The 13120-nt window shown below is 44.5% G+C and overlaps 2 protein-coding genes across 3 annotated transcripts in view; one reads left to right on the top strand and one right to left on the bottom strand.

Moving 5' to 3' along the window:
• Positions 1 to 1030, bottom strand: part of JAK1 (Janus kinase 1) — a 126525-nt gene extending 125495 nt beyond the window's left edge. The window contains exon 1 of the mRNA XM_069981382.1: positions 929 to 1030. The gene's annotated coding sequence lies outside the window, so the exon portion shown is untranslated. The remainder of the gene's footprint in view (positions 1 to 928) is intronic.
• A 1248-nt stretch (positions 1031 to 2278) lies between these two features.
• AK4 (adenylate kinase 4) overlaps positions 2279 to 13120 on the top strand; it is a 64274-nt gene continuing 53432 nt past the window's right edge. The window contains exons 1-2 of one of the 2 annotated variants that reach the window (XM_069979411.1): positions 2279 to 2523; positions 11578 to 11767. In XM_069979411.1, the coding sequence (XP_069835512.1) occupies positions 11623 to 11767 (145 nt within the window). In that variant the 5' untranslated portion in view covers positions 2279 to 2523; positions 11578 to 11622. Of the gene's footprint in view, positions 2524 to 10372; positions 10550 to 11577; positions 11768 to 13120 lie in introns of those variants that run through there. The other variant, XM_069979410.1, reaches the window with a different exon arrangement.

A 13120-nucleotide genomic window follows, 5' to 3' on the forward strand; every position in this document is an offset into this window, starting at 1 on the left:
CAGGTTTCATCATGTGACAGATCCTTCATGTCATGTCTGAGCCAGACTAAACATTACATATCACGGCTGAGGGTTTGTTACAGTTGTATATACACTACACCATTACCCATAGGCAAAAACGTGCAGGTAACATATCAATGTGAAGATGACAGATTTCTGTCTTTAATAAACGTGCGCCAAGCGGAGCCCTTGAAAATAGTCGGGATTAATAAGGACGATACATCACGTTCATTATGCAGTAATTCTGCTTGATTTCCATAAAGTCCTTGAGCTGACCTACATCAATATTTCACTTCTTCTTAGCACTAAAACAGGCTATGGGGCTGCATTACCATCAGCACTCAGCTTTCCCAGACTGGTAACAACGCCTAACCCTAGAAGTGATACATGGCAAGTTGCGGGATAACATGGCAGTTTTGGCCAGAAAGCTGCATGACAGCCCATTGGCATATGACATGCACCCATGCTGCCCGTCACCCAGCTTTTCCCAAGGACACATACAATAACAGTGCAGCAAATCTGGCCAGCCAGCAAGGAAAGGGTTACAGCAGGCCTGGTGTTTACAGTCATCTCCTCCATACCCACAATCTGTACAGGAACAGACTCCTCCTTGCCCAGTGCCCTCCCTGCCCCTCCTGCAGGATCTCTCATGTAAACAGCCCTTAGCTTACACACACACACATATATATTATATATATATATATATACACATACATACAGGTAACCCCACCAGATCCCGTGCAAAGCCATCCTCACCCCAGTGCAAAACTCCTCACACCCCTCTCCACATATATACACGTCCATATGCAAAAATGCATGGCGACATGCAACATCTAATTCGTGCAAAACCTGCTCTGAGCATCTATATACTGCATGCAAGCCATACACTGTGCAATGCACAAGAATAAACGCCATAAGTGCTACCCACCTGGCATGGAGCATGCCCCCAGCGCTGTGTGACTGGAGAGACGCTCTGCACGATGCTAACCAGCGCCTCCCGGGCTTGCTGACGGGCTCCAGCCTGGCATCCCTGCACCCCCTTCCTGCACAGCGTCCCCCCTAAGTCTGGCAGCCGCCGTGCACCCTCATAGACAGGACGGAGAGCTGGTGACGCAGCAGCAGTAACGTGACTGTCGCCATTTTTGTGTTTTTATTAAATCTCTCACAGCCATGTGATGGGATAAAAAAAAAAAAAAAAAACTTCCGGGTCTCATGACAGGAAAATAACAAAAGGCACATGAGACTGCAGGGAGGGGGAGGAGGAGGGTGCAGGGGCTCCCATAGGTGCTGGCACAGATACGGGCTCTATACTAGGTATACATTAGGTGTGCATGCATTCCTGCTTTATTTATAGGAAAACGTTTATTATGAGAGACAATGGAGGGCGCATAGGGACTTGGATAACGAGCGGTTGCCCCTAGCAACCTGCCGGGCTACTGTTTACATTCTGGCGGGAGAATGAAAGCAGTCCTGATTCCTGATTGGTCGCTCTTGTAGGTAACAGCCACTGCTGTGAGGTGTTAGAGCTTTTACCCCTAGCAACCAATCAGATGACAGTTTGTATTAAGTCACCGTGGAGAATGAAAGCACTGTCCTGATTGGTTGCTATATTTCCAACCTATTTGTAACAGCCATTACAGAAAACCGTTAATGTTTGTGACCATAGCAGCCAATCAGATTACATTTCATAGAGGCAGCTGCGAAAATGAAAGAAGAGATCTGATTGGTTGTTATAAATTACTTACATTTGTAACAGCCAATATAGAGATATGTTATGCTGCGTTTACACAGAGAGATTTATCTAACAGATTTTTGAAGCCAAAGCCAGGAACAGACTATAAACAGGGTGCATGTCATAAAGGAAAGACTGAGATTCCCTGTCTTTTCAAGTCCATTCCTGACTTTGGCTTCCAAAATTGGTCAGATAAATCTGTCTGTGTAAACGCACCATAAGAGTAGAACCTCCCCCCATGGCAACCAATCAAATTACATTTTATATAGGCAGCTGATTAAATGAAAGAAGTGATTTGATTGGTTCTTATAAATTTCTCCCAATTGTAACAGCCAATACAGAGATATATTAGAACCTTCCCAACCAATCAGATGGCAGTTTGCATTCTATTACATTAAGGCAAATTAGGGTCCATTTACACAGATCTGACAGATTATCTGCCAAAGATTTGAAGCCAAAGCCAGGAATGGATTTGAAAATAGGAGACATTTCAGGCTTTCCTTTATGACCTGATCTCTGTTTATAGTCTGTTTCTGGCTTTGGCTTCAAATCTTTGGCAGATAATCTGTCAGATAATATTTATGTGTAAATGGACCCATAGAGAATAAAAGCAGTGCCCGGATTGGTTGCTGTATCACCCTACCATTTTTAACAGCCAATAATTAAATACATCAAAATTTTTGCTCATACCAACCAATCAGATTACATTTTATTGAGGCAGCTGAGAAAAAGTAAAACTTGGCTGCCCTGTTTAGGAACCTAAACACAACAAGAAGGAGGCACATTCTGAGGTAAGGATCAGAAGCAACGTGTGTAAATATTATTTTTCTCTGCTTGCAACAGCAGATATGGTTGCTATACCTGAAAATCAGATCAAGTCTGTCTTGCTTTTACAAGACAAGTTAGCAGCTCACTGAAGGTTCAGATTACATGTTGCACATACAAGTCTATAGAGGGGAAGGAGCAAGGAAAGAGTGACTGGAGAGATTCCTAAAAACTGGAGAGAATGTAAAGAGACTGTACAGGAGTTTACTGCATTAGATGCCACCTCACTTCTTAATTCACAGCTTCTACTTCTCAGTACTGCTCTATAATGTTCTCCATACTGCTGCTGCCTGCTTCTAAGGTTTGCTATAGCGATATAGGTGAGCAGGATCTTCTCTTGTTTGTGTGCAGTGCATTTACACAGAAAGATTATCTGCCAAACATTTAAAGCCAAAGCCAGGAATGGATTTGAAAAGAGGAGAAATCTCAGGCTTTCCTTTATGACCTGATCTCTGTTTATAGTCTGTTTCTGGCTTTGGCTTCGAATCTTTGGCTTCAAATCTTTGGCAGATAATCTTTCTGTGTAAATGGACCCTAAAAAGGGAATAATATAGAAGCTAGTCTACACCCTCTAGATCAGAGACAATTGAAGATTAGAGATGGAGTCTGCCAAGGGGTAAAATGCCATATACAAATTATATGATCTAAGTTTATAATGATTGCTTGCAGGACTAATAGTGTGTTTACATAGAGAGATTTATCAAAGCCAGGAACAGACTATAAACAGGGATCAGGTCATAAAGGAAAGACTATAATTTCTCCCCTTTTCAAATCCATTCCTGGCTTTGGCTTCAATAATCTGTCAGATAAATCTCTCTGTGTAAACGCACCATTAGCGCCCTATTACACAGAGCAATAATCTGCCAAATCAGGCCGACTCGTCAGATTATTGCTCAGTCTAAGGGTGCGTTTACACAGACAGATTTATCTGACAGATTTTGGAAGCCAAAGCCAGGAATGGATTTAAAAAGAGGATAGATCCCAGTCTTTCCTTTATGACCTGATCCCTGTTGATAGTCTGTTCCTGGTTTGGGCTTCAAAGATCTGTCAGATAAATCTGTCTGTGTAAACGCACCATAATAGAGCCGATAACAACGATCCTCAGCTGATCGTGTCTTTTGGTCCTGACCTAAAACCATTGGCCACTGACCGCTCATTGCTACGTGTAATAGTGATGCATGCCCGACGGCTGAGGAATCTGGAAATAAAATAATAAAGTTGATACATTACCCCTCCACGCTCCCTGGTGTCTTCCTTGTTTCTCTACGCTCCCTGCAGCTGCTGATGCAACTTCAGAGTCGGTCTCTGAAGTGACAGGCCGCTTGGCCAATCACTGGCTGCGGTGGTCCCATCTCAGCCAGTGATTGGCTGAGCAGTTTGTCATTTCAATCACTGTCTGGGAGGGGACCACCACGGCCATATCCAACCCCTCCCCGGCCATACAGTAAAAATACCCCTAGCCCGGAGAACCCCTTTAAAGAGGATGTACCATCAGGTGATGGTAATATGACCCACGGATAGAACGGCGCCATCACGGGGAAGCCGTTGCCGCGGTACGTTTTTTGAACCGTGGCCCGGTTCCCGTGTACGGCGCCGTTCTATCCACGGGTACCGTGCTGGGCTGAAGCACAGGAGGCGGACGGTAATTCCCTCCCCTCTATGACGCGTCTCCGTTAGAATCAATGGAGCCGCGTCATAGAGGGGCGGGGGTTTCCTCCCACCGGGGGCGGGCCGCCTCCTTTGCTTCCCCGTGACGGCACTGTTCAGTCCGTGGGTCATATTAAGGGTGCCTTCACACCTACCGACTTGCAGCGTTAATAACGCTGCAAGTCGGCTAGGTCCTGGCAGATCACTGTCAGTACACTGTCTGAACGACCGCTGCGTGTATGTAAATCTGCCAGCTGCTTAAAGGGAACCTGTCACCCCCCGTACCGGGGTGACAGGCTCCCAACCCCCCGTTAGAGACCCCTATACTTACCTCATCCCGCCGGGTCCCGCTTCTGGATTCGGTCGGGTCCCGGAGATCTCAGCCGCTGCAGCCCGGCGCGCGCGCTGAGAGATGAGTCCAACACCCATAGAGAATGACAGGAGAGTCCAGCACTCCGTCATTCTCTATGAGCGTTGGACTCATCTGTCAGCGCGCGCGCCGGGCTGCAGCGGCTGAGATCTCCGGGACCCGACCGAATCCAGAAGCGGGACCCGGCGGGATGAGGTAAGTATAGGGGTCTCTAACGGGGGGTCGGGAGCCTGTCACCCCGGCACGGGGGGTGACAGGTTCCCTTTAACCTCTTCTGATGCCGGCCGCCTCCCGCCTCCCGCTCAGCTCTGTATACATTACCTCCTCGCTCCACGGGGTCCCGGCGTCCTGCTCTCCCGCCCGGACAATCAGTGGCTGCGGCAGGGCAACACACTCATTGGCCGGGCGCGAGAGCAGGACGCCGGGACCCCGTGGAGCGAGGAGGTAATGTATACAGAGCTGAGCGGGAGGCGGCCGGCATCAGAAGGGGTTAAGCAGCCGGCAGATTTACATACACGCAGCGGTCGTTCAGACCGCTGCGTGTATGTACTGACAGTGATCTGCCAGGACCTAGCCGACTTGCAGCGTTATTAACGCTGCGAGTCGGTAGGTGTGAAGGCACCCTAAAGAGGATTCCTTTCAGGCAAGGAATGGCTGAACATCAAATATATATATATCCCTCTGCCGCGTAATAACTGTGCTCAGCTGCGATTGTGGTTGAGCAGCTAATGACGCGGCATAGGGGGGCCGGCATGAGGGACGGCTGGAGCGGCAGGTGAGTATAGTGCATCACACTTCCGGGTCTAGCGTGGGTGGGAGGGAACAGAGGGAAGGGGGCCATTCACTAACATAACATACTTTACAAAGTTGTATAACTTTGTAATGTGTGTTATTTAGTGAATAATTTTGAAACGCCGCACTACTCCTTTAAGGCACTATTGGGAGGGCTGGCTAATATGTAGGGCAATTTTGGTTGGGTTGGTTACAACAGATGGCAATATTGGGGGGGTTGGCTATTACATGGGTTTGGGTTTAACCCCTTAGCGACCCATGACGTACCTAATCTCGCACGGTAAACGGCGTCAGCGCAAAAAAATCCCAAAGTGCAAAATTGCGCATTTTTGGTCGCATCAAATCCAGAAAAATGTAATAAAAAGTGATCAAAAAGTCATATATGCGCAATCAAGGTACCGATAGAAAGAACACATCATGGCGCAAAAAATGACACCTGACACAGCCCCATAGACCAAAGGATAAAAGCGTTATAAGTATGGGAATAGAGCAATTTTAAGGAACATATATTTGTTAACAATGGTTTGAACTTTTTACAAGCCATCACATAATATAAAAGTTATACATGTTACATATCGTTGTAATCGTAACAACTTGAGCAACATGGATAACAAGTCAGTTTTACCATAGGGCGAACGGCGTAAATGCAAAACTCCCCGAAATCAAAACAAATTTGTTTTTTTTTTTTTTTCAATTTGACAGGAAAAAAATGGAAAAATAATGCCTGTCATTGCAAAGTACAATTGGTTTTGCAAAAAATAAGCGCTCAAATAAGTCTCTAGGTGAAAAAATGCAAGCGCTATGGACTTTTAAACATAAAATGGAAGAAGCAAAAGTGCAAAAACGAAAATTGGCTTTGACCTTAAGGGGTTAATCATATCATAGCAATTTATAATCTCCCTGACTTGAGAAAGGGGTCCTTTGTACCCCGAAACGCGCTGTCCCTTGAGACAAATAAATGTGTTTTTAGTAGTAACTGCTTTGGACTTTGTCCTATATCTACTGTCAGACAGCGCCTGTCAAGGTTTCATCTACATCCACCGCTGCCAACTGCGGGGACTTGACACCCCACCACATAGCAATTTATCATGTCATTTATCATACTGCACAGCACTGAGAGACGCACACCACTGACAGTGCCAGGAACACCGCACGCTACTCTGACAGTGCCAGAACCGCCACATTCGCGATTCAATAATTATCATGTTTGGCCCGCGACTTTGTCCAGTTTTTTTATTTTGGCCCACTGTGCGTTTGAGTTTGACACCCCTGCCCTAATGTCTAACTCATTCAAACGTTAAAAACATAGATCCATTTTGGACACAACAGGAGCTCCCTCTAGTGGTGACTGCAGGCAGACAGAATTTTCTCATGTAACCCTATAGGCTGGTGGGAGTTTTGGGGACTCTGCATCTGAGACTGTGAACCCAATTAGGAGCTTTTGATCTATCTAGATTGAAAGGAATGAACTAAAATGATACATTTTCCTGTGTTAAATTGTAGTGAATAAAATTCACCATCCGGATTTACGGTTTACATTGGTCCTTCCAGTGTTAAAGTGAATACAATTTTCTCTGCTAATGTCTGATTTCCAAGTCTTCTCATGAACTGAGCGTTATATGGGGATTTGTCTTACTGGTGGGAGGCAGGGAAGACTCAGATCCTCGCAGACACTACTTAAGTTGCAACACCATCTGTTTCCTCTTCTGCAGTATTTAAAGGGATAGTGAAGACATGATTCAAAAAAATGTGTTCATTGGCATTTTGATGTATTGTTAGAGTGAAGAGTAGATACAGGTCTCCCTTTGGAGGACCTGTCCTGTCCTGCATCTTACAGACAAGCTGTTCATTTGTATAGGCATAGTGTAATGCTTCATTTTACCTGTGGTGGCGCTGCAGAGAAGCTGAATATTTACTGCTGGATCCAGATCAGATTAGCTGATCATTTATTGTAATGTCAACAGTATTTACTGCAATCACAGTGCAGCCATGCTTTTCCTGGCACACAGTCTGTGAAGAATTTACATGTTAGGAGCCATAGACACTGCTTATCAACCTGACAACACCTTAAGGCCCTATTCCACGGAACGATTATCTGCTGTATTCGGCCTATATCGGCCGCTACGGACGATAATCGTCCCGTGGAATAGAGTGAAACGATCAGCCGACATCGTTCATGTCGGCTGATCGTTGCAGTCGCTTGTTTTTCAACATGTTGAAAAACAAGCGACTGATATAGCAGCAATCTGCTGCCGTCGCTCCGTTGAATAGGAGCATCGGCAGCAGACACTGCTGTATCCTATGGGCTGCCCGGACGATCAGCGATCACCCAGGCAGCCCCCCCCTGCAGCTCCCCGACGCCCCTCCCGTACTCACCCGCTCGCTGCTGCTGCGTTGAATAGCAGCGGCAGCGAGCGGGGAACGAGGAGCAAACAAGCACTGACAGCGCGCGTTTGCTCTTCTATGACGACCCGTGGAGTAGGGCCATTAAAGAGAACCTCTGTGATCAGGAGAATTGGCCGGGGGAAGAGTGCGGCAGCAGCAGCATCACGATCCACTCCCTCACCGCCCACTATTTCAGACAATGCAGTCTCATAGACTGCACTTTCTTATGGTGCGTTTACACGGGACGATTCTCGTTCACATTTTCACGATAACGATCGCATTTGAGTGATAATCGGCTCGTGCAAACACAGTAAACGATCGAGCGATGAGCGAGAAATCGTACATTGTGATCTTTCAACAGGTTCTCAAATCATCCTTGGTCGTTCACTGGAAATTCGCAGATCGTTTTGCGTAAACAGTTTTTCAACAATTCACCCTGTCTGTGAGAAGGGCTTAAGCGATCTTGAAACGTTCGCAATAACGATCTATATATTTCGTTCCGTCTAAACACTGATCGTTATAAAAAACATTGTTACTTCGAAATCGTTAATTGTTCGATTGGGCGAATTATCGCTCCATGTAAACGGACCATTACTGGCTATATATCCTGATCTAATTGGGTCTCATCAGTGAGACCTGCTGTGATCAATAACTTTGACATGCCTGATGACATATAAAAAGTAATTTTCCATCACAGGTACTCTTTAAAAGGGTCTGTCAGAGCATGAATTTTATCCATAGAAGAAAACGTGTACTCGTCTGCCTCCGATCCCCCACCAGTGCCCTCTATAAATAACAATTGGAGGGTTAGGGAACCCAACCAATCTTAACCTTTCACATATCTATACGAAATGTCATTGAAGTGACTGTAACATGTTATGGCTATGTTCACATCTGTCATCTGTTTTTAAATGGATCTGTTAATCAAAAATTTCATTGGATGTTTAATTTCAGGAAGTGGTGTAATCTTTTCAGTGTGGAAAGCAAAAGAAGTTTTTTATGGGGATTTGCTACTGGTCTGGACAGTTCCTGACATGGACAGAGGTGGCAGCAGAGAGCACTGTGTCAGACTGGAAAGAATACACCACTTCCTGCAGGACATACGGCAGCTGATAAGTTCTTGAGGATAAGACATTGATCTCGTTTTATTTGAGTACAACAGGAGGTCTCTAAACATATACCCCTGATGGCAGACCGCAGTGGATCCCACTATATAGCCAGCATGATATCTTGCCTATACAGTCACTAGCCTCTCTCCTGGAACAGACAGACATCAACCCAGGCACTGCAGCTTTTGGCAGCAGAAAAGCCCAGGGGACCCCTGGCGACAGTAAAGTGGGGTTCACAGGGAACCTGAGGTCCTTTTGTGACCCCTATGGACATGTATAGCATCTTCATCAGGAGAGAAACATATAATAAAAGCATCATGTGAATAGGACCCAAGAGGCTGTTACAATGAAATAGTCTGGCAGTTTGTTACAATGTATCAGTGCAGGTAATGGTGCATTTACACAGAACGATTATCACTCTAATTTTCGCGATAACGATCGCATTTGAGCGATTATCGGCTCGTGCAAACACAGCGAACAATGAAGCGACAAGCGAGAATTCGTTCATTGTGATCTTTCAACATGTTCTCAAATCGTTATTGGTCGTTCGCTAAAAAAAATCGCTTTGTGTAAACAGTCTTTCCAAGATTCAGCCTATGTGTGAGATGGGCTTAAGCGATCTTAAAACGATCGCAATAATGATTTTTCTAACGATTTATTCGTCTAAACGCTGATCCTTATAAAAACCAAATTGTTGCTTCAAAATCGTTAAACGATCGATTGGGCGAATTATCGCTCCGTGTAAACGGACCATAATGCTGCATTTACACAAAGCGATAATTTGCCCAATCGATCGTTTAACGATTTTGAAGCCACGATTTGGTTTTGATAACGATCAGCGTTTAGACGAAGAAAAAATCGTTATTGCGATCGTTTTAAGATCGCTTAAGCCCATCTCACACATAGGGTGAATCTTGGAAAGACTGTTTACACAAAGCGATCTGCAAATTTTTAACGAACGACAATTTGAGAACATGTTGAAAGATCAAAATGAACGATTTCTCACTTGTCGCTTGATCGTTCGCCGTGTTTACACGGGCCGATTATCGCTCAAATGCGATCGTTATTGCAAAAATTCAAACGATAAGCGTTTGAATCAGCCTTCAGTTATGCTCGCAGAGCATTGCATAGACAGGATGCAATTGTAACAAACTCTCAGCTGTGAAAAGTATCAGGTCTGTACAGGAAGGAATCCACACTGTTCAAGTTCACTGACACAAAGCGGTAAAAAACTGAACACAAAGTATATGAGAAAGTGGCAGAACATTCCTATATACACCCATTATACTTTACTTGCATAAAACAGGAAATTCCTTAGTGTAAAAAGTAACACAATTTGTAACTAATTAAATTGTAGCCAAAATCCATTCCAGCAGTTCAAGCAGTGTCCACCAGATGGCGCCAAAGAGCTGTAGTTTGAGCACGTATAGTGGTGTGTTTGTGTGAGCGGCGCTGAGACTACATCTCCCAGAAGGCCGTGCGGCGGGGCGTCTGAGGCTCCACAATGAATTGTGCAGAATTCTTTGCTGCTGATGTGTGAGGGAGCAGCCTGTGCTGGGCGTCGTGTCCCTCTTGTGCCACAGACAATCCTCTCCCTTAAAGGCTCCCAGCCTGGACCTGGAACATGTAATGTAGCCATTCCTCCTGCTGCTTACTCGCCATATTGCAGGATATAGAGGAGCCCAGGAGGTGAGTTGGGACTTTGCAAAAAAAAAAAGCAGGATGTTGTGTCTCATCTCTGCCTTATCTCCTCTGCTGTCAATCAAAGCTGCAAAGTGCACAAGGAATGGCTCTGACTGCTCCTTAAAGGGGCACCCCTGCTTGCCTTATGGAATATGAGGGTTTTTTTGGTTACAGTTTTGTTGCAACTACATCAGTTCCCCCTTTATATTCTGTCTGTAATATAGTGTCCTGTTCCTTTAAGAAGATATGCATCAGATTGGTGGTCTGCAACCTGCAACCTTCTCATCATACTGGAGGTGTGCACGCTGGGAGTTGTAGTGCCACAGGTTGTAGATGTTTCTTAGAGCATGCTGATTCTTCTAGTTTTTAAGTGGTAAGGCTATGCTGGGAGTTGTAGTATTCAACAACTATGGAGCTATAGATTGCAAGCAGCTATCAAGCCATGCTGGGAGTTGTAGTGTCACAACAGTGGGGAGCTTCAAGGTGCATGGGATTATTGGGTCATGCTGGGAGTTGTAGTGTGTAGCATGCAGCTATTAGGCCATGCTGGGACTTATAGTGCTACAACAGCTGGGGAGCTATTGGTTGTATGCAGTGATCAAGCCCTGATGGGAGTTGTAGTGTCGTAATAGCTGGAGAGCTATAGGTTGTATGCCGATATTAGGCCATGCTGGGAGTTGTAGTGCCACAACAGCTGGGGAGCTATAGGTTGTATGCCGATATTAAGCCATGCTGGGAGTTGTAGTGCCACAAGAGCTGGGGAGCTATAGGTTGCAAACAGTGATTAAGCCATGATGGGAGTTGTAGTGCCACAACAGCTGGGGAGCTATAGGTTGTGTGCAGATATTAGGCAATGCTGGGAGTTGTAGTTTTCCTGGCACCGTACAGTCTCCCAATATTATAAGAGGTCATGTCACTTTAATTTGGAGTGGAGGGGGTTAATTTCGTTTACGTTTTCTTTGGCATCTTAAGAGGGGCCGGGACAGAGCAGGAGGCTGTAACCAAATATTTTTTCCCTATTGGTTCTTTTACAGATCCTCATCGGAGTTGGGTTTCCAGAAGTACAAACACCCCTTCTGATGGCGTCCAAACTCCTCCGAGCTGTCATTCTGGGACCACCGGGATCTGGCAAAGGGACCGTGTGCCACAGGATCGCCAAGAACTTTGGGCTGCAGCATCTGTCCAGCGGTGATTTCTTGAGACAGAACATCCGATCCAACACTGGTGAGACAATACTGACAGCAGACTGATCCTGAGCAGAATACTGAAGGGGGGGGGGGGTAACTTGCCTCTGCTATAATGTATGTTTTATTAATGAGGGTCTACATATGGCTGAATATAGGGAAACAATATGGAGATGTGCACAAAGCATCACTGAGAGAGATGGTAGATAGATAGGAGATAGATAGATAGATAGATAGATAGATAGATAGATAGGAGATAGATAGATAGATAGATAGATAGATTTGATATACATGGATTGATTGATTGATTGATTAATTGATAGATAGAAAGATATGAGATATGGATGCACAAATAGCACTATTCCTGTACTGTGACATCATTGTTGGTTATTTCTTCTATTGTGATGTCACTGTGTGCATTATCATAGAACTCCGAGATCACTATGTGAAGTATGCTTATGCACTGCCATCACTGTGTGCACAGTCATATATTGTGACATCTCTGTGTTCATTAATTGCATGTCGTGACATCACTGTGTATTGTACAGTAAGACAGTGATAGATAGATAGATAGATAGATAGATAGATAGATAGATAGATAGATAGATAGATAGGAGATAGCAGATAGATAGGAGATAGATAGATAGATAGATAGATAGACGATCGATAGATAGATAGATAGGAGATAGATAGATAGGAGATAGATGGATAGATAGATAGATAGATAGATAGATAGATAGATAGATAGATAGATAGATAGATAGATAGATGAGTTTATTGGTATAGTAGAGATGACTTTGTCATCATTTGTCTCTTATTAATTTGCCAAAAGTGGGACTATAGAATATTGTTTGGAATCATCTTATTATCATGATTCATAGGGAACAGGTGAATGACAAATCCAACTCTGCTACAGGTAAAGGTTCCAGCACAGCTGTGAATTTTCTATAAGACACTTCAGACCAATCAAACATGAGCTCCTTTTTTGGCGTCTTCAGACAATGTGACTTTCCCAAGGTCAACTAGACCCAAACCATTGCAGAGTCCTGTACTCCAAATAGTGTCCTGTGTTTTTCCTATAACCACAAGCCGCGCCTTCTGACCTTACACTGCTGCTGGTTTCATCTAGGCAGATATGGAAATGTGAACTGCTAAAGGCATGGCTATGAGTGTGGGGTTATGTGGGGTTACATTACTGCATATTCCTGTACATAGGGGACAGTATTATAGTAGTTATATTCTTGTATATAGTAGCAGTATTATAGTAGTTATATTCTTGTATATAGGAGCAGTATTATAGTAGTTATATTCTTGTATATAGAGGGCATTATTATAGTAGTTATATTCCTGTATATAGGGGCAGTATTATAGTAGTTATATTCTTGTATATAGG

Source organism: Dendropsophus ebraccatus, chromosome 8 (assembly GCF_027789765.1).
Source record: "Dendropsophus ebraccatus isolate aDenEbr1 chromosome 8, aDenEbr1.pat, whole genome shotgun sequence".
Classification (NCBI taxonomy): domain Eukaryota; kingdom Metazoa; phylum Chordata; class Amphibia; order Anura; family Hylidae; genus Dendropsophus; species Dendropsophus ebraccatus.